Genomic DNA, 26,714 nt, shown 5'->3' with positions numbered 1-26,714 from the left:
CTTAAATATTGTAGTCTTAATCCATAAAAAAGTAAGGAGACTTTTGCTTGTTTATCTGCATTTATGTTTATCTTTCATGGAAAAAAAAATTCACCTGGAATACTGAATTTCAAGCATGGACACTGAAGACACAAAGAAACGAGAGCAAGGCAATTATCACCGATCCGCAGGTGGGCTTCACCCAAATAATCTAAATACAAACGGTTCAGTGATCTGCAACAGTCTGAAACTGTCGCTAGAGTTTAGAAGGAGGACAAATATTATCTAATAAATTGAAAATATTATCCTCAATGGATATGAGGAATATCAGCCTCAATTCCTAATTTCTTTCAGAGCAAAGGTTGGGAAAATTCTACATACACAGTAAGGAGCTCTTTCATATGGATTCTTTCCAAAGATTTATCATCATGAAAGGTTGACATTAGAATTTTTACATGTAAATTCTGTTTTTCAACAAAGTTTAACCTCATGAAATCCTAAACTGTCACTTATTTCTTTGTTTCCCTCATATAGGTGAGTGTAATCAGAGAATTCTTGTCAGGGAAAAGTAATTCTTCCACCTGCCAGACCAAAAAAGTAATTCAGTGTCTTAGAAAATAAAAGATGGATTAAACTTTCCATCCCTACTTTGCTTTAATTTGATATTGGCACAAAGTCATAGAACTAAAATGGATCTCTTAATTATTTATACAAACAAAAATGGGCTTGTTTAATTTTCATAAAAGGCAAAAAGAACAACACAATAGCTCTCTCTTATTTTTATTTTAGACTTGAAAATAAAATCCAAACAAACTAGTTTTGTGTCTGCTATAGTTCAGTATCTTTTTTGGTCATTTACTCTTAAAACATATTTACACTTATGGAATAAACATTACTCCTAATACTAATAAACTTACCTTTTATTTACATAGCACTATGTACATTTTACAAGGCATTCAACATCTCATGGAAGGAAGCAGAATATCTCAGGGGAAAAGGCACTTTGAAGCCACAGAAATCTAGATTCAAATCTCAGTTCTGCTTTGAATTTCACTTTCATCAATCCAGAAAATTCAAATAAGAATATTTATACTCAAAGATTGAGAGAAGATAAGCACATTAGTTTTCTATTGCTGCTGTAACAAATAACCACACACACTTAGTGGCTTGAAACTACCCCCATTTATTATCTGAGTTTCTGTGGGACAGAGAGTCCAGGCACAGTGTGGTTCACCTGAATTTCTCTGTTCAGGGTCTCTCGAGGCTGAAGTCAAGGTGTCAGTAGGGCTGTGTTCCTTTCTGGAGGCTCTGGGGAAAAAATTGCTTTCAAGTGTAATCAGGTTGTTGGCAGAATTCAGTTCCTTGCGGTTGTAGGATAAGGTCCCATTTCCCTGATGGCTGTGAGCTGGGGGCTGCCCCCTTAGCTCCCAGAGACTTCTCTCCTGTCCTTGCACAGAGCCCCTGATATTTCAGAACCAGTAAGGGCACATGAAATTCTTCATACACTTGGAATCTCTCTGACTTCCACTTCTGCTGCATCTCTCTGATTCCAGCCAGAGAAAATTCTCTGCTTTTAAGGGCCCGTGTAATAATACTTGACCCACTTAGATAGTCCAAGATAATCTCTCTTATTTTAAGGTCCCAAACCTTAATTACATCTGCAAAGTTCCTTTTGCCATGTAACATAACGCGTTTATGCATTCCAGGGTTTAGGATGTGGATACTTTGGAGGGGGTCCATTTTTGCCTACCACCATAAGTCAATTAAAGACAATTAATTTTTGATGCATTAAAAGCACCTGAAATGTAGTAAATACTCAATTAATGATTGCCATGTTAAGGGAGAGGCTGAGAACGGTTTGCTTAGATGTTACTTAAATCTTCTGGACCTCAGTTTCCTATTCTGTAAAATTAAGATGGTATGACCTACCACACCTAAGGATGTGTGAGGATTAAGTGAGATAGTCACCTGGTGACTGTTAATTCTTGCGAAAGAGTCTGTGAGCTGGTCATCAATGTCTTCCACAGGTAAACTGCATTCCCCAGCCTCCCTGCTGTTAGCTGTGGCCACGTGGTTAACTTCCAGCTAAAAGGGTCTGAGTAGAAGCAACGTATGCCACTTCCATGCCAGGCCCATGAACCATTCCAGACACATGCCTTCATACTTGTGCCCCATTTGTAACGGCATGTCCCAGAGAAATCCTGGGAGAGGGACCATGTGGAAGATGGCAGAGTAGCCATCAGCTTGGGTTCCTGAAGGATTCTGCATAGCCACCTAGGACCATTCTCCCTGGACTGTTATGTGAGCAAGAAACATGCTTCTGTTCTACCCGGGAAATAATATTTTGAGTTTTTACATCACAAGCTGCTTACTCCAACTCTCTATTTTTTCTCATTATAGCTCTATCACAAACCCTCACTCGATTCAAGTGTGATTTTACCATTCAGATGACTGTGACCCACAAAGGTTAAGTGAGTGACCAGGACACTGCAGTGCAGGGGTCTTCATGATATAGTTAATGCTCAATTCTCTTTACTAGAACTGCTAGTGTCACGGTGGGCGTTCCTGTTTCAGGCGGTCTCAGGCTCTCCTGTTCCTATCTCAATCTCAGTCCCCATTACCCAGACAGAGCAGAAGGAATCTGGAGAATTTCTGAACTGCTTATAGGCTGTTCTTCAGTTATTACACAGCCTCTGGTCTGTGCAGATGTGCAGCTTTCATTTCTGTCAGTCGGATAAGCCAAAAGGCAGAAGCTGGAAATGGAACACTGAGAAAGCGCTTTGTTGTTTCTTAAGGGGCAAGCTTCCTGGTGGTATTTTTCCCAGGGATGAGTCTTTGTCACCCAAAACCATGGGAGGAAGATAAATAATACCTCGCAGTGTGTTGACAGTAACTTCATAGATCAGGAAAGGCTGTGGATGTAGATCAGACCATAAATATATAGTGGTAAGTACTGGCTACGATGCCACACTAGCCAGTGTTTGTCAACTGGGGAGTGCAGCCAGTCTAGCCAGGGTGGTCACCAACACCAAAAAGAGAACTTCAAACAGTGTGGTTTATTGTCCTGTGGTTACATTGCAAAGGGGTCCCTTAGAGGACCAAGAAGCCATAGACCCTACCCTGTAAAGCGATGGTTTTCAAGCAGTTTTTACCCTGACCTACAGTAAGAAACATATTTTATATATACACTCACATACACACATGTGAGCATGCACACACACATTTGTATAAATCTGAAACATATCTGAACAATACTTGTGCTTACTACCCTGATATTTTTTTAAAGTGCTCCTCTAAATTGATTTTATGACCTACTAATGAGTTGTGTCCCACAGTCGGAAAAAGATGATTTAAAAGAAGATATCTAGAAACACTGAGAGTAGGTACTTAGTATATGGCCAAAAGGAAACTTAGGAAATCAATTCCAGGGCAGACTGAGAGATAGAGGTTAAAAGTAAACCATACACTGGAAAAAAAAGAAGAAGAAAACCATACATCAGAAACTGCTAAAGATGGAAAGAGTTTTTCATGTAAAGAAAATGCTCATTCTGTGATAGCTAGCAAAATGATAGATAGAGCCTGAGTGCCTGTAAATAGAATATATGCAACCAGAATTAAAATCTAAGGTGATGGAGGACAAAGACGAAGCAAGCCTATGACTTCCTTAGTTTCCTTAGTGTGCGACTAGAAATCTTCATCACAAAGAAGAATTGATGATACACAGTCAGATGTATGATCACACACATACACACACACACACACACACACACACACACACACCCTACATCATGTGACCATGTTCCTAAGTTGATTGTTTAAAAAACTGTATACATTTATTGGGGTTTGCTACCAGCTATTTTTGTTTGTCCAAGTACAGTAGTTAAAACACCTTAGAAATTTTAAAGCAAACACACCTGGATTAGGTGGACCCTATCAACCATTCCAGCATAATTTTAGCATCTGATTGCTTATTTCCAAGGAACTGGAGCCGACAAAATGAAAATCAACAGAAATTCCTCCATTTGGGTGAGCCAACTGTATAGAATTTTGTAACTGAAACACTGAGACAGCCCGTACAGATGTGACCCAGCACCCCCTTATTTTATAGATGAGGTGACCCTGATGCCCACCCCAATTAACTGACAGCTGTGAGGGACAGAGGCTTGACCATAAACCTTAATCTCCAGACTTTGGACTAGCTAACTTTCTAGGACACCTAGCTGCACCCCCCCTTTAATTAATAGATCCCTAAACTGGCAAAATCCACAATTATCTCAACTTTCTTATGGTTCTAGATGTAACCATTAAAATGGGAAAAACTCTCTGGCTTATGCAAGTGTTAGCAGGAACTATAAGAAAGGAAGACTAGACTTTCAAAAAACGATGAAAAATGGAAAACTTGTGACTAATGAGGCAGACTATGGCAAACCCTAAATATATGTATTCAATTCATAACTTTAAACTTTAAGAATCGTGTTGTTGGGCTTCCCTGGTGGCGCAGTGGTTGAGAGTCCGCCTGCCGATGCAGGGGACACGGGTTTGTGCCCCGGTCCGGGAAGATCCCACATGCCGCATAGCGGCTGGGTCCGTGAGCCATGGCTGCTGGGCCTGCGCGTCCGGTGCCTGTGCTCCGCAATGGGAGAGGCCACAGCAGTGAGAGGCCCACGTACCACAAATTAAAAAAAAAAAAAGAATCGTGTTGTTAAAATGTGGATTTCTGGGTCCCTACCCCAGAGTTCCTGATTCAGTAAGTGTGAGGTAGTACCTGGGAATCTGCCTTTTAATCAGCATCACTGGTGATCTGATTAAGGACAAGGACATTTCACATTCCCTACCCCAGTCCCACTCCCACTAGAGCTCCAGTTTCATGAAAGATGCCATGTCAGAGTGGCAGTGCAGAGGGTCACTGGGTCAAACACTAAATCTCTGTAACAAAGAGTTCCGTAACGTTTCGATCCACCACACAGTCAAATCCCGGGCCTCCCGGATCTCTCACCAAGAGTGGGAACAGAAACTCTTTCCACTCTTGTCTTCCATACTACCCAACTGCCAGGTACAGAAGTCACATTGTCATTTTCATTATCATTAATAGTCACACTGCATTTGGAATCTGTGTCGTGCTTTAGGGTGTTCATTAGTTAACTCTTAAAGCACACCAGTGAATGTGTTGCTACTTTTCCCACCCTCCTTTTCCCATTAGACCACGAGAAGAGGTTTAAAGGCAATGTCTGCCTCCAGAACTGAATACTTTGGGTGATTTATGCTAAAGCAAGAAATGCTGTTGGAACACTGCACATTCAGGCCATGTGGTCTAGGACTTCAACAAACCAAAGTCTTAACAAACACATCAGAACAACTGCTTGGTGACGGGAAATTCTAATACTCCCTCCCCACCCCCTGCACAAAAACTTAAAACCACCCAAAATCAACTCCTAAATAGCATGCCAGATTCAGCCTGTTTTTCTCAAAGATTATGGAGCCAGTTTGTGGGACAGCTGGCCCTGGAACTCAGCAGGTGCTCTGTCATAACTCCAATGCATTAGTGATTGGCTGTGGTCAGGACCCAGTTGATGGGTCATTAGTCCAAGCTATGCTGGTAAATTATGTGCTTTTCTTAGCGCTAAATAGATCCCATTACTCCCTTGTTAATCACTTTCGAATTTGTGAATTTTCACACATTACAGAGACACATTTGTTTGCCAGGTATGAATAAAGAGCCCTTTATAAACCACGCTGCTGTTTGCAAATGCTAATATATAATAAAGCCTTCTAGGGTGTTTTAAAAGATGAGACTTTCAAATTCGAATTGTGTGTTAATTAATACTAGGTTGGAGCCCCCATCTATATATTCTGTAGCTATTGCCTGTGGCTACTATAAATATGTCTAATTTACCATTTATTTTTAATGATACTAAATTTTAATATTTTCTGTCAGCATGGAATTCCCCTCTGGTGAATCTACTCTATTAGTGTTATATTAAAAACAGATTTCCTCGGTTAACAAAAAAATATAGGGCCTCTCCAGCTTTAAAAAAAAACACTCAGAAATTAGGATGAATTATTAATTTGTAACATCTGTGATTGGGTTATATTACACTGAGAAAATCCCAAGAGATGCAGGGCAAGCAGTCCTCTTGAAAATGACTTCATATCTGAACGCTCTGGGGACACAAGGCCAGGCACTGTGTCATCATGGCCTGTCCTTGATAAACTGCTGGATGGGTTCCATGAATTGTAAATGGAAACATTACTGGTGTCACTTACACTTAAGGATAAAATGGTTGGTGCTCCCTTCTCAACAGGTATTAGTTTACATTGTATATTGAGACTGACAGAGGCATGAATCTGTCAACAATCAGTCTTGCAGGGTATTTTTTGTCTGCGACTGAGAATAGCTTTATAAAATCTTAAAGTCTACATCTGACTCCTTTACTATTCCTTACCTCCTTTAAATTCCCGAAAAGCAATTTGGTTTCAATGAAATTTACCGACACACACCAAAAAAAAGTTAGACAGAGGTTATTTACTTTGAATATTAATCTCTGAAGAGGTTTTCATATAATGAAAATTATTAGAATCCAAGGTACATATCATAAAAGCATTATTCACAAAAAGACTTGACTAGTCTTGGACAAGAACCAACCATCGGCGTGATGCCTAATATGAATTTTTGAACACGTTCCAATACGCCATTTTTCCCTAGATGTTAAAATAGGTAAAGTGCTTCTTAAGTACAGGGTTTTTTTGTTTTTTTTTTTTTTTTTTCTTTAAAGTCTTCATAGCCTAGAGTTTTCAAGTATGGAATGTTTCATAGCTTGATTCAGAAGTCTGTTCACGAAAGTCCCAATATACCCTTTCTCTACTCCATTACCTAATTATGCATCACTGACTCCTTCATACTACGAAAACTCTGTAAGGGATTGTGATGTTAATTGCAGAAAATCAAATGCCTCTTGAGTGAGGCAGATTAGTTTTATAAAATATACTAAAAAGATTAAAATATGTAAATCAAATGTCACTTTACACATGCAAATCCAATTTTCTTTTATATATTTCAGAAGAGTCCCTGAACCCCACCCCAGCCCCTTAATTCAGTGTGAGTTTTCACAATAGAAAAAGGCTCCTGGTCTCTGTGGACTGGTGATCACCATCTTTTCCTTTTTAATCATTTACAGTGCTAATAATGACTAGATCATATAATCTTTTAATGAAATATAGTTTTTACTTTAAAATTTCTTACCACTTCCAAGCAGTCAATGATCTTGGTTAATTTATCTTCAGGTAAATTCTTCAGCAAGGATACACTGCAAAATTAAAAAGAAACCTTTATTTAATTATCATCATGAATTAAACTATAAATATACACCTCTACATAGATTCATGCATGCATTTAAAAAATATAATGCATTTTAATTTTTCCAAAGTAAACCTCCAAATATATCACACATAAATAACTGAATTTCAGATACATTGAAAGTATATAATTACATATAACAGCAGACATTTATCACAGGTAAATAAATAAAAATGGTAAGATCCCATGAAAGGAAAAAAATCAAATTTTGTTTCTTTGGAGAAAAAAAAATTACATTTGTTGTCGGCTTACGAAGTGAATCACATCCAGAAATGTGTTCCACATCTCAATATCTCTTTTATTAGCATGGATGAGGACCTCTGCTTCCAGAGGAGAATCAGGTTTTCATGTAAATCCTTGTAATTAAGTAAAGACTGAATCCAGGAGGGAATGTAGGAATTAGCATGGAAATGATCTTGATTATTAGTCATATTGTACTGTCTTTTAAAATTAATGGTAGCCAGAGGCATGTAATAGGAACATTTTTACAGATAATAATAATATACAGAGAATGACAGAATACTGAAATTGTTTGAAAAAAATATAAAAAATTCCACTCAGGGGCTTCCCTGATGGCACAGTGGTTGAGAGTCCGCCTGCCGATGCAGGGGACATGGGTTCATGCCCCGGTTCTGGAGGATCCCACATGCCGTGGAGCGGCTGGGCCCGTGGCCATGGCCACTGAGCCTGCGCGTCCAGAGCCTGTGCTCCGCAACGGGAGAGGCCACAGCAGTGAGAGGCCCGCGTACAGCAAAAAAAAAATTCCACTCAGTATGATTAACCCATCAGTATGATTAAATTGTTCTTTGAGAGAAATTTCTACTTTACCCATTTTCACTCAGGACTGTTGATATAATTTCTATAAGATAGATACTTCTTTCTTACCATCTAAAATTTGACACTCCTAAGGAAAAAATGATGCACCTCCATAAATACATGATTGGATCTGAGTTTTGAAAAGAGAGCTCTAGACTCATTCTTGAACACAAGGACCAGGAGGCATGTAGCCAGGAGCTGGGTCTAAGAATGTCTGCATCTGAATCACTTGTAATTGCAAAACACTGGAACATGCCCAATGGGAGAGCAGATATATGAACTGTGGTCGAGTCAGATAACAGAACTCTACAACAGGAGAAATGACTGCACTAACCAAGTAGATGAACCTTAAAAAATGTATTGAGTGAAAAAACTGACTTGCAAAATAACACCAATTTTGTAAAGTTCAAAAATAGGCTAAACCGGGGCTTCCCTGGTGGCGCAGTGGTTGAGAGTCCGCCTGCCGATGCAGGGGACACGGGTTCGTGCCCCGGTCCGGGAAGATCCCATGTGCCGCGGAGCGGCTGGGCCCGTGAGCCATGGCAGCTGAGCCTGCGCGTTCGGAGCCTGTGCTCCGCAACGGGAGAGGCCAGGGCAGTGAGAGGCCCGCGTACCGCAAAAAAAAAAAAAAAAAAAGGTTAAACCAAGCTACAGGCAGAATAATAAAGAATAGGAAGGTTACGATTACCAAACTTCAGAATACAGACTACTCCAAGGAGAGGAGGTACCCCGAGGAAGGCTAGAAAATGACATAGGGGAACAAATGAGAATGCCAACAACATTGCTAACTTTCTACTTAGGCTGGGCCCGTAGCGTGATGGGGCTCACTTTACTATTATGTCATTAAAACTTACATATGTACTATGTATCCTTTGATACATGTCAGATACTTCATAATAAAAAGATGTAAATGGAAAAGAGCTTACTGTATATTATGAAACGAAGAGAAATGTATTTCTCTAATGTGTCTCCTTATGGATGAAAAGGTAAAAGGGTTAACCAGAACTTCTTTCTATATAGTGGCATATAGAAGAAAAGGGAATACTTTTTGTTCCTTTGGTTTAATTGACTAACACATGCCTGTCATGAAAGTTCTACTTCGGGTCCAAACTGGGCGCTGTAGCGTTAGTGAAAATTCTCTCCTGTAAGCCTATCACCTTTGGGGATTGGTGAGGAAATTGATATGAGAAAAAATCTTTTGTCTGTCTCCCCTCTATGAAGGCAGAGATCAGGTTTATCTTGTTCACCACTGAATCCACAATGTTTACCCCTGGCAATAATGCATGAATGAATGCATGAATGAATGCATGAATGAGATACCAAAAAGAAGAAAAGGAGGGAAGGAACCTGTACTAGTAAATTCTCTGAGCTCCCTCCACTAAGGCAGAACGCACTAGACTCCAAGGGAAAACCTAGTGGCTCAGGTTTTATCTCAAACATGATGCAACCCATGGGCACCGGTTTATTTATGTATCCTTTTTTGGCCCTTGCATAAGTGCAGTTTATTAGCTTTAAATACTGACCTGCATTGCTCAGTTGCTGGATTTTGAGATTACCTATACTCAGGTAGACCCCACAGCATGATGGCTAAGGCACTGATTATCATATAGGTAAGGCACCTTCTTGTCATTACTGCAGCTCTCTTCCAGGAGTCATTATTGTTTCCGGGAAAGTAAATCAGCAAGAGTTCATATGAAAAACCTCAATGCCTGCAATGTTCTACTGATTAACAATGCCTTCATTCAATATTCACTGAGTCCTCACTACACGATAGGCACAGCACAGCCCTAAAATCATTGACTTTGCAGGCTAGTTATGCAAGATAAAGTCACTATACTTAAAAAGAACTTGGAATTTATTTTTGGAAACCACAGGATATTTTATTGTTATTACCACTTATCAAAGGTTACATTTCATTACAGTATGTATTGCAGTTTCAGAGACTGTCAAATCTCCCACAAAAGACACAGAAATAGTTTAAATAAGGAACTTATACTTTCCAAAAAAAAAATGTTTTTAATGTGTAGCTGACCTTTTCAGTTACATAGGTACTTGTTTCTCTGTAATTTGATGCGTCCAAGTTGTTGGGGGTTCAGAACAGTTGACAAAATGTGTATGTTCCAAGGATCCATGTCGTGATAGCAAGCATAATAACATTTTTGGCAAGTTAATTTGATGCAAATAATAGTAATTTGGAAGATGGCGTGGCTATGCCAATGAGAAAAAATGTCTCAGGTAAAGCAAGTAAGGACAGTAAAATCATTTATTTTAATATTATTCTAAGCAAAGCATTATTTTTTGTTATCTACTTCCAAATTATAGGACATCTTTCAAAGTCAACTGAGCAACCCAAGTGAATATTTTAGGATTTTATGCACATTATTCTATACTATGTGCAATGACTCCATCAACACAAGGGCAAAATTAGCAAGAGAAATAAATCAGTGAACAAGGCTAATGGGAATGAAACATAATTCTTCATATATATAGTGTCATTTACTGCCAGAGAATTCTTTTGTTCCTTTGGCTTAATCATATGGAAAATGTTTAAATAAGAAAGATTGTAGTAAAATAATTACTCTGATAAAACCAACATATCCACAATATGGCTATACCACCTTCTGCTCTTTCTGCCACCAACGTGTTATTCTTACCTTCTGAGGAAGTTTCTGTACTCTTCATCTCTGGCTTGAGCTGTCCTTCTCATTATATTCTGGAATACCTCTCGATCTAGTGCCCATGTTTTAACATTGGTAATAGCTTTAGAAAAATCAAGAAAATAATAAAATATTGTTTAGCTCTTAGATTAAGAAAACATTCCAACATGTTAATCAATAAATTTTTCATGTACTCTCATAAAATGATATTTCTTGGACAATGCATTATTTAAGCATGCAAATGGAAGGAAGTAGTGATGTAAAGAGTAGGTAATTTTATAAAATCATTTTTGGCTTTGAAATAAATGATGATTTGAAAGTGAGCAGCAAAAGATTTCCATTCTAATTATGTTTTGCTTAGGATGATATTAAAATTAGTTTGCAATCCCTAATTACACACTACATCATCAGGAGGTATTTTAGATTTGTGCTGTGATACAAAAGAAAGCCAGCCAGCCTGTAGCTAATCCAGAGAGTGAAGAATTCACAAGCAGAGAACTGAGAGTTAAAGATCTCTGCGTGTGAGTCTGTTTTTATGTCTTTTTATGTTGTTTAGACACTGTTGCTAACGGGAGCCAATATATTTTAAGAATCTCTATGGTTACTTTTACATAAAATATATAAAATCATTTTCAAAGAAATTATGCAAGACAGTTTTTGGGACAACGTTTTCATAGGAAAGACATTAAAATCAAGAATAAAACCTAAAAAGGAAGAAGAACAGAAGTAGCAGCTCTAAAAAATCTGTATGAAATTATGGTAGTAAGATATTTTTTAAAGGAGTGATGAGAGCCTACAGAAGAGATCAAAATCAAAATCTCTGGTTTACTAAACTTTAGAGTGAATTAGAATTATTTTGACATTCTTGTTAAAAATAGAGATCCCTGGGCCCCACTGTCAGAGATTATTTGGAGTGGAGCCTCAGAATCTGCATTTTTATCAAATACTGCAACAATGCTGACACACATAACCTTGTCCCAAACTCTGAGAAACACCACATCTAAGTAATTCAGAAGAAAACCTGATATTACCATGAATAAAGTCGATAAAAACAAGAACCCTAAGGAGAAGCAACTGAACTAATCCCAAAAGTCACTCATGAAAACTCTCATTAATTAATTCATATCCTTTTTGATATTTATACACATTTATTGGTTTAATTAAATTTTCTGGTTTGTAATATGGTCAGAACCTTATGGAGAATAGAAAGCAAACATGCTGGATGAGCCAAAGGCAAATGTCTACATAATACAAAATTGAAGTGGCAACGATAGCAAATACTGGAATCAATTCTGTTTAAATCCATACTCATATTTTATATACAGGTATCTGACGGAAAGATCTTTTTAAGCTTGAATCATTTAGACAAGGGCTTCAATATAAATCCTTTTATAAGCATAGCCTTTCTATTAATAAGAGCATATGGGGCACAACGGGAGACAAAAATACTCAGGATGCAACAGTGTCTTAGGTTATCTTTAACGTTGTGTAACAATTTAAAAAATACAGCATTTCATCTCCTGTTACCTTTCACAGAGGCAGTTCTTGTACAGTTGTATAAAATGGCTAGTTCCCCAAACGTTGTCCATATAGGAATGCATGATAGCCATTTCTCCCCTTGGAACACCTCTAGTTGACCCTCTATCAAGTAGAATGTAAGAAAACACAAGTAATCAAAATCCACCTGGATTCCACAAGTTAAAAAAAAACAATCAGAAGGTATACAAAGCATACAGGTAAGATATATTATGATTCTCATTATAATAAAGTGGTTAAGAATGCAGACTGAAGCCCACTCTCTATTAGCTGATTAGCCTGAAGAGTTACCCACTCTGCCTGGGTTCCTCATCAATAATGGGGATAATATTAATAATATTTACTTCATACAGTTGTGAGAAGTAAATAAGTTACTACAGGTAAGATCACAGATCCATGGCTAGCACATAGTAGATGCCATGTAAGTGTTAGCTATTGGGAATTCCCTAGCAGTCCAGTGATTAAGATTCTGCGCTTCCACTGCAGGCGGGCACAGGTTCTATCCCTGGTCGGGGAACTAACATCCCGCATGCTGTGCAGTGCAGCCAAAAAAAACCCACAAAAAACAAAAACAAACAAACGAAATCCCATATTATTATTATTGTGATTGTTACAAAGCTCTTTCCTGAAGCAGTGGATGGCAAGTGGTTCATTTAAAATTCATTCTACCCCATGAAAAATGTAGCACATGAAACTACTTCTCTTGCACAAGGAACACAACAATCACTGTACGTCTTGAAAACACAGCACAGGTGTTCACACTGGCGGAAGGACTAACTTGTCATAACTGAGAAGTATGCTGGCCCTGGAGTCAGGCCGCCTGGCTCTGACTAGTCTTTGGCCATGTGACCTTGGGTACGTTACTTCACCGTGCCTTGCTTGTTGCCTGACCCCTCATTCATTGAAATGCATTAATAAATGAAGTCACTAAGAAGAGAATTAAAAGACAAGCCACAGGGCTTCCCTGGTGGCGCAGTGGTTGAGAGTCCGCCTGCCGATGCAGGGGACACGGGTTCGTGCCCCGGTATGGGAAGATCCCACATGCCGCGGAGCGGCTGTGCCCGTGAGCCATGGCCGCTGAGCCTGCGCATCCGGAGCCTGTGCTCCGCAATGGGAGAGGCCACAACAGTGAGAGGCCCACGTACCGCAAAAAACAAAAACAAAAACAAAAAAACTGTAGCTTGCTGGTGAGTGATGCTGATAACAGGAGAGGCTGTGGATGTGGGGAGGCAGGGGTATCTGGGAAATCTCTGTTCCACCCTATCGATTTTGCTGTAAACCTAAAACTGCTCTAAAAATTAAATTCATAAAAAAGAAAAAGAAGAGTGCTTGACACCAATCTTTGGCTAAGCAGAGTTTGGGGGAAGGGAGAGGCAACTTCCTCACCATGCTTCTGCTCTGGCAATTCTCTTCTCTTTTCCCTTCAAACAAATGCAAATAAAACCTTAGCTAATCAAAAGCTTTGCAAAAAAAGACCTATATTTTTAGAGGAAGAAAATGGTGGGGTTATTTCTCTTTCCCTTGAAGAACTGGTCTTTCCTTCTCCTAATTCACCACTAAGTAGCTCTGGGTCATCTCCGTCCAACCACTCATTCAGTGCATCTGATATGAATACCTATGCTGTGCCAGGAACTAGCCCAGGTGAAAGAAAGACAGGGTAGACAAAACAGAAAAAATATTTATCCTGTTAGAACTTATATTCTAGTAAGAAATAAATTCTGTTTTGGCTCCGAATCTTATATATTAGTTATGCAATTTAATAATTTCTCATTATAACTAAATTCTATTCCATCAAAACTACTTAGCTTCACTGTTGAGTTAGTATCATGGAACTTTATGCATTTCAAGTTTTTTTCTAATTCGTTATGGCACATGGGACTTGAGCAACACTGAACAATTATATGGAATACCAAAACTTTAAGCTAAATATGCTTTTACTATTTGCTATTCTTGCTCTATTTTATAAAGGGGAGATTTTGAATTAACAAACTAATTTGCTCAATCAATTAAATCACACAATTCAATTCTTAGATAACATCATAATTAATTCAAATAAGAAAGCATCCAATTTTCATTTCCATGTGTGCTATAGCCCTGACTTCCATAACTATATTGATACTGACTTCTGTTCAAACCCTTCTCTCCCCAAGCCTTTCATCAGAGTTGCTGGCAAAGAACAAGATGAGCTGACATGAGTTTCTCATCTTTCCTTGCAGGTTTCCTAAATATTGGTTGACTTAATGCCCTATCTTCTCTTGCCAGAATGTTCTAGTGTTGCTAAAGTAGAAGTGAAAGAGCCAAGAGAAAAGTTGAAAGAGGGGGAAATTGCTCTGGGTCACCTGTCCCTAAAACTTGAAGGCTGGCTAAATTAAGACTGTAATTCACTTCTTGGGGAGAATAATTACTTGAGGATGACTATAGTTTTAAGGATGTCTACAAAGACGTATGTGGCAAATAATACACTAATAATTATGCAACTGGCATGTTTAAAGAATCAAAATAGAGAAAACAATCTTTTATACGCTGTCAATAGATGTGTATTAATTTGTTTGGATAGGCAACTTCTGCTCCACACCTAAGGCCTCAAGGAAACAAAGTTAAGCATTGCTTAACTTTGTTTCTTAGTTTCTGTGATTCTTTTTACCCCTCCTTGCTATACAAGGATTTGTCTAAAGTTGCAGGTCACTCACCAGAATGTAACCTCCCATGGGAATCATGTCTTATTCACCTGTGTCTCTCTCAGAACTCAGCACTGGGCTTTGACCATAGTTGGCCATCAATAAAAAATTATAAAGTTTATGGGCTTCCCTGGTGGCACAGTGGTTGAGAGTGCGCCTGCTGATGTAGGGGACGCGGGTGCGTGCCCTGGTCTGGGAGGATCCCACATGCCGCGGAGCGGCTAGGCCCGTGAGCCATGGCCGCTGAGCCTATGCGTCCGGAGCCTGTGCTCCACAACAGGAGAGGCCACAACAGTGAGAGGCCCGTGTACCGCAAAAAAAAAAAAAAAAAAAAATTATAAAGTTTATGAAGCATTGCTTAGATCATCAGGACCTACAGTGCAAAATAAAATGCCACAGCACATCCCAGGTTACCACTACCTCTGAACAAGCCAGTTAACTTTTTTCCCTAAAACTCAAAAATTGGGGTCAATTCAGAATTTGACAGGGCATTCAATAACTGTAAGCCTTGTTCAGATGATTTCTCACTTCTATATCTAAAAAAAAGTTGTTGAATTCCAGTATAAGATTTATGTGTTTGATAAGCATTTGAGAAATAAATCCTTTTCCTATCTAACCATTATAATCTACCCAGCATGGAAGCACGTTCAAGGGATCATGTATGGAGGAAGCCATTTAAATGGTTCTAAAAACACCAGCTTTAACCTTAAGGCATTCCATTTGACTTATCTGTTGGTTAAATGTACCTAAATTGTCTTTTGAAATCATTGGTATATAACGAAAATATTTTACAAAGTCACAAAAATAATTGTTTTCTTTTCCATGGTACAACAATGGAAAAAGGTCAACACAAGCAGCAGTGTTTTGAATACTCTGAAACGCCTTCTTGTATATGTTGAGTGAGTGGCACTGTGATTAAAAGTATGGACTCTCTAATCAGATTGTTTAAATTTGCATTCTACCTCCACCACTAATGAGCTGTGTGGCCTTGGGTAAGTTACTTAACCTCTCTGTGACACAGTCCACATAGTAACATGAAGATAGTAGCACTTGCCTAACAGAGTCGGTGAGTTGAAATGAGATCTTTCTATTAAGTTCTCAGTAGGATGCTGGACATAGAGAAAGCATTCTGTAAATATTAAGTATTAGCAACATGATCAACAAGGTTACTATTCCATGAGCTCAATCTGTTATGTTTTCTACAAATAGAGCAACCAATTTTGCATTTTTATAAATGTTTGCAAAAAATCATTAAACTATAGGCAAATATTTATTATATGTTGACTGGAAAAATCTGTGAAGCCCACCTGCCAGTACAAAGATATGGTTTCCTGGTTCTCCTTGCTTAATAATGTAACTCCCTTGCTGGTAGTTTCTCCCATACATGCATTCCACCATGTCTTTGATCTGCTGAGGATCCAGTCTCTTCAGAAATTGATTTTTATTAAGGGCATCTGTAATGAGCTTCTTCTCACTGGTATAATGGAAAGAAGATGTTGGTTACAATTAGTGAAAACCGTGATTTGCTGTTTAGAGTCACTTCATTTTTATTCTTGATATTACTACCTATGTATTTACAACTTTCCCAGCAAGGAAAAAATTTTTTTCTAGCCCCACCAACACCTGACCCTTAGAACTACCATACTTTACTTGGAAATCCTTTGAAAACAGTTTTGAATATTTTTTTCTGGTAAAATCATTATTAAATCAATTTTATCATCACTCCTAATTGTCATCATCACAAAGGTAGCAACCTTCAAGGTCCCTAGATGCAATACTAATGGACATATGATTTTTAGATGGGAAGCAGGTCTGGTTGGTAGGTAGAAGGTGTACCTAAGGGACTATAACACAGTATTCATTCACTGATGTATACACGCGTGCCTAATTCCTACAGTGCTAGTCCTTTTATATCTTATTTAATCCTCACTACTATCCTGTGAGATGACTATTCCGACTTTATAGATAAGTAGACTAAAAGCTAAGAAGCAACTTATCCTCCCCTAGGATTTAAATCTAAGTCTGAGTCTGAAGTCTGTGCTGCTTCCATTCCATCTGTTGCTCCTTCCGAGGTGGAGAAGTCAGCTCCCTTGGGACTCATAAGGTTTGATCAGACATAGCGGGTGATGGTGATAGTTCAGGTTTGCCTATGTTTTGACTCTTAGTACGTCTAGACTAGACAGCACTTACATTTCCAACCTCCCAGCCTATTCACTCCCCAAATCAGAAGCCCACTTGTTGGTAATCCTAGAACACTCCAGTTTCTTTTGGAAAAGAAGTAGCTCAAAATAATTGCCTAATCTGCATCACCTTAAATTTCTAATGTTCTAATTAGCATAATTTATATGTAGATATCATAGAATTACGAGCTGGAAGAAAAGTTGCCTAAGTCAGAATCTTTGCACAATATATTTGCTTTCACTCAAATTCAGTGTGATTCTTTTAAAATATGGGTATTTTCCTGTATTTTTCATTCAAACTCTCTCCCATACATAGCTTTGCTGTTTAAAAACTTGTGATCTTTTCTACACAGAAAGTGTTGAAGGGAATTCCCTGGTGGTCCAGTGGTTAGGACTCAGGACTCAGCGCTTTCACTGTTGGGGTCTGGGTTCGATCTCTGGTTGGGGAACTAAGATCCCACAAGCCAGGTGGCGCGGCTAAATTAAAAAAAAAAAAAGAAAGTTCTCAAACACAAGGTAAAATTTCATGGAATTAGATAATTTATGATCCTATCTATCAAATCATTAGGCTTCATGAAGGAAACAGAACAAAGTCTTGTACAGAAATTCCTTCTTCCCTACTCCATCAACCTCAGAGCCATCTGAACTCTCTGGGTTCCTTGAGAACTTCCTTCCTCCTTCATCTAATCTATCACTATGTCTTGTCAATTCTCTTTGCAAAATATCACTGTTATCCATTTTAGTTTCCATTTTCAAGGGTCACCAAGTCCAAGAAAAAATCTTAGGTCTGGATAATTTAAACAGCTTCCTTTTTGGTTTTTCAGCTTCTAGCCTCTTCCCCCTGCAGTCCATCCTATACCACACTATCAGATTCACATTGGTAAATTCATCTTGACTTCACCCTGATCTCATTCTTCCTTCATCCACTAAAACCAACAATTCATTCAATTAAGATATACCGAGAAAATACTTTTGCAAGATATTCTTCTCAAGGGTAGAACTGTGAACAATATCATAAAAGTTCCAGATTTCATGAGTCTTTCATGCTAGTGTAACATTCCAGCAAGAGTTTCCTCAATGCCCACATATCCCAATTTCCCAAAATATGTTCCAAGAATCACTGTTCTTTTATAATCAAAAGTTTGCTGAGTTTAAACAATTTTGGAAATTCAGCATGCACAGTTTAAAGGTTCAAAGAAATCTTGCAGTAAACAAATCTGTTTAAACCAATGTTTCCCAAACCTCAGTGTCTTCTTTATTTATTTCTTTTTTTTGGCTTAACTTCTATTAACATTCCATGGAAGTATTATGAAAATCCTTTTGCCATGGAAGACAATCAACTTCCCACCATCTGGATTCCCCATTTCCCACCATATACCTTCACTCTATCCATCTAGCACTTACTCCCTAACACAAATCCTTTGTTACAGATAGACTGGTCTCCTCATTGTCTCCTATGCTTGCCAGCTTTACCTTCAGGCTTGGCACATGTTTTCTCCTTGAATTTAGCTTCCTTTCCCCTCAACCTACCCAAACATTAGACATCTACCAAGAAACCCCTTATGACCTACTCAACTCTACCTGGATACTGTAGCTCACACAATCCTTCTGTTCTACCCTAAACTCCTAGAGTACTCGTTTTCATGTCCATCCAACTCATCAAATTTATCAAGCAAATACTTAAGACATAAAAATTAGTAAAGCATGGCCCATAGCCTCAAAGAGTTCCCAGATCCTCTTAATTTAGTTTAGTCCATAAACACATTGTAATATTCTATTAGAAAAGAGTGCTTAGTACTTCCCTGGTGGCATGGTAGTTAAGAATCCACCTGCCAGTGCAGGAGACATGGGTTCGAGCCCTGGTCTGGGAAGATCCCACATGCCGTGGAACAACTAAGCCCATGCACCACAACTACTGAGCCTGCACTCTAGAGCCCGTGAGCCACAACTACTGAGCCCATGAGCCACAACTACTGAGCCCACGTGCCACAACTACTGAGGCCCGCATGCCTAGAGTCTCTCTGCAACAAGAGAAGCCACCACAATGAGAAGCCCGCACACCACAACAACACTCACCACAACTAGAGAAAAGCCCGTGTGCAGCAATGAAGACCCAACTCAGCCAAATAAATAAATAAATAAATATATTAAAAAAAAAAAGAAAGAAAAGAGTTCTCTCTATGAGGTTTTCTCCAAACTAAATCATAAATACTTAGAGGAGTGGGTCTTGTCTGGAATTTTCTGTTTACAAAGCCGCATACAGCAGTGATTAAGAGTATGAAGTTTGCAACTTCTCCTATAACTATGATATAGGCCAGCTATTATAAGCACAACTCTCCCTGCTCACACAAAACAAGTATAAAAGTTGATTAAAATATATATTTACAAATCTGTTTGACGGCATTGGAGAACTATCAACTTAGCAACAGCTTGATGAATGATGATCAACAAGAAAACATGAATTTGACATTCACCTCTGCTTTTTCCTTCAAGGCATTTATTGATTTGTAGGCAGCATGAAGCAGAGTTTTGGCAGTCTCAAAGGATTGGGAAGACACAGGTCAGTGTTCAAGACACACCATGAAAGAGAATCCTGGTAAACACTCAGAATTTCAGATGGGACATCTAAAGGGCTGTAAACTAGAAGTAAAGACTAACAAAAAACAGGCAAAAAGAGTCCCAAACCAACTTTGAAACTATTCCTATTTTGGCTAAAATTATTTGCCCCTGCTTAACTGCCTGTGAGAAGCAAAGGTGAATATTTTCTGTAGGATGTTCACAAAATCTAGGACTCAAATTTTCTCTATAATTTTTCCATAAGGAGTATCTGGCATGATATCAAAAACTAACAGGCATACCAGGAGAAAAGATCAAATGACTGAAGACCAAGAGGAAAAAAAACAATAGAAACAGACCCACAGTAGATTAAAAAAATTGTATGTATCAAGCACAAACTTTAGTACAACTATAATAGGTTTAAGAAAATCAAGGATAAAATAGAAAATGTCAACAGAGAACATGAACCTTTTTAAAAATCAAGTAGATATTCTAGAATTGAAACATACAATATCTGAAGCTTGGACCTCAATAGATGGGTTTAAAATCTGATAAGACACAGCTGAAAATGATTACAAACTGAATATGGGCAGGTAGAATATATCCAGATGGAAGACTGGAGAAGATCTAGGACAGAAAATAGAACAATAAAAACAAAAACAAAACAAAACACAGGAGACACATATGGCATGATAGAGAAGTTGAGCATATATGTAATCTGGACCACCAAAGAAAGGGAAATAATTGGTCTGAAACAATACATGAAGGTAACATATTCAAGAATTTTCTTAAATCAATGAAAATGTATCAAGCCATAGACAATAAACTCCAAACAAAATATATACATTAAAAATTATTTAGTCCCATCATAGTCAAATTATTGAAATACAAAAAGAAAAATCTATGAAGCAGCTGGAGAAAACAGACATATTACCTTCAAACAACCAACAACAGGACTGACTTACTCTTCAACAGAAATAATGGAAACCAGAAGACAGTGGAATATCTTCAAAGTGCTTCAGAGTGCCTATTCCAATATCTTTACCCAGTGAAAACAGCCTTCAAAAATGAGAGCAAAATGAATATATTTTCAAAATGTTATTCCGTTGGCAACAGACTTAACAGAGAAGGAAAATGATCCTGGATGGAAACTAGTAGATGTTAGAAGAAAGAACGAATGGGAAAAGTAAATATCTGGGTGACTAAAGGAAGCTCATCTTTATAAAAGAGTAATAATAATACCTTGTACAGTTTGAAATATGTGATAAACAAAATGTATGAAAACAATCAGCCAAAACTGCATGGTCAGTAAATGGAGTTAGTTAACATAATTTAAAAGCACTAATCTATATTGGAAATTGAACAAGTTAAGGATGCATGTTACAATTTAGGGTAACCCCTACAAGATTAGACATAGAATGTTTAACTAGAAGAGAAAATGGAATAATAGTATGTATTTAATTAATTCAAGAAAATGGAAAGAAAATAGAGAAAAAGAAACCAAAGAAATGAAACAAATAAGAAACAAATAGTAAGATGTTAATGTTAAACCCAAATATTTTGTATTTACATTAAATATAAATGTAATAAATACCCCAATTAAAAGACCAGATTGTCAGACTGATAAAATAAATAAATAAAAAAGAAAATACCAAGTATATGTTGCTTATAAGAGGTATGCCTTAAAGATAATGATATAGAAAAGTTCAAAGTAAAAAGGCAGAAAAAGATATACTATGTAAACACCAATTACAGGCATACCTCAGAGATATTTTGGGTTCAGTTCCAGATCCCAACAATACAGCAAATATTATAATAAAGTGAGTCACACAAATTTTTTGGTTTCTCAGATGCATATAAAAGTTATGTTTACACTATACTGTAGACTATTAAGTGTGAAATAGCATTATGTCTAAAAAGCAATGTACACTCCTTAATTAAAAAATACTTTTTTGCTAAAAAATGCTAACCATCGTCTGAGCCTTCAGCAAATCATAGTAGTAACATCAAAGATCACTGATCACAGATCACCATAACAAATACAGTAAAAATGGAAAATGTTTAAAATATTGTGAGAATTACAAAAACATGACACAAAGACATGAAGTGAGCAAATGCTGTCAGAAAAATGGGGTGCCTATAGATCTGCTGGACATAGGGTTGACACAAACCTTCAATTTGTAAAAAATGCAATATCTTAAAGTGCAGTAGGGCTTCCCTGGTGGCGCAGCGGTTGAGAGTCTGCCTGCCAATGGTGGCGCAGCGGTTGAGAGTCTGCCTGCCAATGCAGGGGACACGGGTTCGTGTCCCAGTCCGGGAAGATTCCACATGCCGCGGAGCAGCTGGGCCCGTGAGCCATGGCCGCTGAGCCTACGCGTCCAGAGCCTGTGCTCCGCAAGGGGAGAGGCCACAACAGTGAGAGGCCCGCGTACCACAAAAAAAAAAAAAAGTGCAGTAAAGTGAAGCACAACAAAACAAGGTATGCCTGTATAAAGAAAATTTTCCTTGATACAGGAAAGTAGGCTTTAAAGAAAGACATTATTTCTAGAAATGAAGAGGAATATTTTATATTGATATGTTCAGGAAAATACATATATTCTAAATGTGTATCCATCTAGTTAGATACCATCAACTTGACAAAAAACAACTGACAAAATTAAAAGAAGAAATAGACAAATCCACAATAACTTTGAGAGATTTAAAATATCTAAGAAATAATAGAATAAGCAGACAAAAATTAGTTAGAAGATAGAAGATCTAAACTCTTGATTATCAAACTTTACTTAATCTCTTGACCTAATAGCTATTTTAAAGGTTGTATTCAACCAATTCGGAATACACATTCTTTTCAAGTACACGTGGAACCTTCACGAAAACTGACCTTATGGGGACTGTAAATCAAACCTAACAAATTTCACAGGATTGCATAATACAGAGTATATTCTTTGCAAACAATAGAAGCTAAAAATTTAAGCTAGAAATCAATAACAAAATCAGTAACAAAAATAATCAGAAAATCCTCAAATGTTTGAGAACTGAGTAATATATTTCTGAACAGCTCATTGATCAAAGGAAGATTAAATCATAGGGAAGTCAGATAATATTTTGAAATAAATGATAAAAATGTGATTATCAAAACTTGTGGGATGCAGTTAAATCAATACTAAGAGGAAAACTTACAGTATTAAATAGATACATCACAAAAGAAAACAGATTAAAAATGAATGACTAAGTTTCTATCTCAAAGAGCTAGAAAAAGAAAAGCAATTGAGCTCAAAAAAGGGAAAAGGAAATAACAAAATAGAAACAGATAACACAGAAAGAAAAAAGTGCAATGAAGAAGATCAAGAGAGCCCTAAATAGGTTATTTGAAGAGTCAAATAGAACCGAAAAATTCATGGCAAATGGGGGGTTGGGGAGAAAGGATAATTAACAGTGTTGGAAATGAGAAAAGGGACATCACTATAGATATTACAGATAGGAAAAATGAGTGGACAGTATGAATAACTATTTTAAAAATTTAGATTAAATGAAAATTTCCTAGAAAAATATGCATATCAAATCTTATATAAGAAAAAAATAGAAAATTGGATTAGCAATAAAGAAATAAAAACTATCCCACAAAGAAAATTCTAGACCCAGGTGACATTACCATTAAGTTTTCCAGATATTTAAGGATAAAAATTATTATTATTATTATTTTTTCTTTTCTCCTTGAGGTACGTGGGCCTTTCACTGCTGTGGCCTCTCCCGTTGCAGAGCACAGGCTCCGGACGCGCAGGCTCAGCGGCCATGGCTCACGGGCCCAGCCGCTCTGCGGCATGTGGGATCCTCCCGGACGGGGGCATGAACCCGTTTTTCCTGCATCGGCAGGCGGACTCTCAACCACTGCGCCACCAGGGAAGCCCAAGGATAAAAATTATTAATCTTACATAATCTTTTCCAGAAAATAGAAAAAAGAAATTTTTCCCAACTTATTTTAGAGTGTCAGAATAGCCTAATAACAAAAACCCATATTACAACAAAGACAAATTAAAGGTTAATATTCCTAATGAAGATAGGTACAAAAGTCAAAAACAAACAAGTCTAGACCAGATTGAAAATTAATGTAATTAACCACATGAAAAGAATAAGGGAGAAAAATACATAGCAAAATCTTATTGTATGAGGAAAAAGTATTTGATAAAATTAAACACCTGTATATGAGTTTTAAATTTTAAAAAAAAACACTTAGTAAATTAGAAATAGAAGGGAATTTCCTTAATCTGATAAAAAATCTATAAAACAAAACAAAAACAGAAAGTATCATATCACATGTGAAATATTGAAAGCTTTCCGCCAGATATCAGAAATGGGACACTTCAATTCCACCCTGAATAAAAAGTCTGAGCAAACTTAATAAATTGAGAAAAAAAGAAACAAAAGGGAAAAAATATATCAAAGATACAAACACAGTAAAAGAAGAAATAAAATTGTCATTCTTTCCAAAAGACATGGTTATGTAAATTGAAAACTCAAAAGAATGGACAGGGTAAAACCATCAAAATTAATAGGTGATTTCAATAATCTCACTGGATTCAAGGTCAGTAAACAAACTCAATCGTATTTCTATATCTCAGTATCAAAGTGAAAATGCTAATTTTTAAATGACATCATTTTAAAAAGATCAACTATATAAGATTATATATAACAAAAATGTGTAAAACCTCTACAAACAATATTACAAAATATTAAAAGAAATGAAAGAATAGCTAAATAAATGGAGGCATATAGCAGAGTCATGAATGAGAAGACAATTTTTTAATGATGTCAATTCTATTCAAATTGATCAGGTTCAATGAAATCTCAATCGACATTCTAAAAAATTTTTTATGAAAATTGACAAGCTAATTCTAAAATTCTTATAATCATAAGAAGGCCCAAGAATAGCCATCACAACATTGAAGAACAATAACAAAACTAGAAGACTTAAGGTAATGGATATCAAGAATTATTATTGGGAATTCCCCGGCGGTCCAGTGGTTAGGACTCTGCGCTTTCACTGCCGAGAGCCTGGGTTCAATCCCTGGTTGGGGAACTAAGATCCCACAAGCTGCAAGGCGTGGCCAAAAAAAAAAATTATTAATAATCAAAATAATTGAGAGACTATACTCTTGGCACAAGGAGGCACAAAAAAGACCTTTGGACCTGAATAGAAAGAACTAAAACCCACTTAAACATATATAGATACTTGATTTATGACAACGGTTGTACTACAGAGATACAGAGGGAAAGCAGACATCAATGGAAAACACATAAATTAAAAAGTGTTCACCCTGTTAATTATCAAGGAAAAGAAAGTCAAAACCACAATGAGATACCACAACATAAACATACCCACCAGAATGGCTAAAATGAAAAAGACTGACAGTGCTAAATGCTGGTGAGGATGGAGAGTAGAAATACTCATACACTGTTGGTGGGGGGTATATATTTGTCCAGCCATTTTGGAAAACTATTTGGCAATCTATATTAAATGTGAACTTAGGGACTTCCCTGGTGGCACAGTGGTTGGGAATCCGCCTGCCAATGCAGGGGACATGGGTTCAATCCCTGGTCTGGGAAGATCCCACATGCCGTGGAGCAACTAAGCCCATGTGCCCCAACTATTGAGCCTGTGCTCTAGAGCCCACGAGCCACAACTACTGAGGTCACGTGCCGCAACTACTGAGGCCCACGTGCATAGAGGCCGTGCTCCACAACAAGAGAAGCCACCGCAATGAGAAGCCCGCTCACTGCAACAAAGAGTAGCCCCCACTCGCCTCAACTAGAGAAAGCCCATGCGCAGCAACGAAGACCCCATGCACCCAAAAATAAATAAGTAAAAAACAAATAAATTTATAAAACAAAAATGTGAACTTAGATAAAATGTACCACCCAGCAATTCCATTCCTAGTTATATACCTATCATAAATCATATATAAATCAAAAGTGCAAAAATATTCATGGCAGCATTATTCAAAATTGCTAAACACCAGAATCAACCAAATGTCCATCAACAGTAGAACTGAGAAGTTGTAGCATAGTCACAACAAACACTATAGAGCAACGATAATGAATGAACCATCGCTACACACAATATCATAAATGACTCTCACTATATAAACTAAAGGAGCCAGAGTCTGTAGAGTCCATACTCTATAATTCCACTAACATAAAGTTCAAAAATAGGCATAGTAATCTATGATAATACTAGTGCAGATAGTGGCTACCTTAGAAGTAGATAATGGATAGGGATTGGAAGGGAGCAGAAGGGGCTTCTGATTTCCTGATCTGTTTGGTGGTTACATGGGCGTGTTCACTTTATGATTTGTTCACGTCAATAAAAAATTCATTTAATAAATAAAATGTGTACATAGCTTTGGAGGCAGAAGATCCTAGGTTCAAATCCCAGCTCTGCCACTTCCTAGCTGTGTGATCTTAACCTTTCTGAACCTCAGATTTCTTCTTTGTGAATAGAGCTGAGTAATCATACCTGCATCATAAGGATACTGTGCACATTAACTCAGATAAGGTACTAATATATGCCTAATAAATGGCAGTGATAGTAGTAGTTGGCAATAGTAGTGGTTATGGTATGCTTTTTGTGGGGAAGGGTATGAAAAGTTCTAGAAACCACGAAGAAAGAAAGAGGCACTGCCAAGATTCTCTGCTTAGTTCAAAGTTCCTCCAATAGGGTTGGATCTCGAATGTATGCACATCAGTGGCAGTGTGCCATAATCCTTTTACACCCCCTACTTACATAATCAATATTCTTTGAAGCAATAAATTCCTGTCCTCTAAATTGCTTCAGGAAGTTTAATTTGTCAAAGTCCACTGACAGTTCTTGTTAAGCTGGGCCCTCAATCTTCCTTCTCTGGAACTGTTTACTAGAAGCCTGTGTTCTCACTGTTTGTTTTTGTCAGGTCAGACAAAGCAT

The 26,714-nt window shown here is 37.5% G+C and overlaps 1 protein-coding gene across 1 annotated transcript in view; it reads right to left on the bottom strand.

Moving 5' to 3' along the window:
* The window catches only part of PRKG2 (protein kinase cGMP-dependent 2), a 93,501-nt gene that overhangs the window by 45,800 nt on the left and 20,987 nt on the right, over nt 1-26,714 (bottom strand). Inside the window, exons 3-6 of the mRNA XM_060011678.1 lie at nt 16,328-16,494; nt 12,334-12,447; nt 10,804-10,909; nt 7,220-7,283 (exon numbers count right to left, since the gene is read on the bottom strand). Of these exons, the coding sequence (XP_059867661.1) occupies nt 7,220-7,283; nt 10,804-10,909; nt 12,334-12,447; nt 16,328-16,494 (451 nt within the window). The remainder of the gene's footprint in view (nt 1-7,219; nt 7,284-10,803; nt 10,910-12,333; nt 12,448-16,327; nt 16,495-26,714) is intronic.

The sequence above is a fragment of the Delphinus delphis genome, chromosome 5 (assembly GCF_949987515.2).
Source record: "Delphinus delphis chromosome 5, mDelDel1.2, whole genome shotgun sequence".
Lineage (NCBI taxonomy): Eukaryota > Metazoa > Chordata > Mammalia > Artiodactyla > Delphinidae > Delphinus > Delphinus delphis.
The sequence above is the reverse complement of the archived record's forward strand: the minus strand, read 5'-3'. Positions and strand labels throughout refer to the sequence as shown.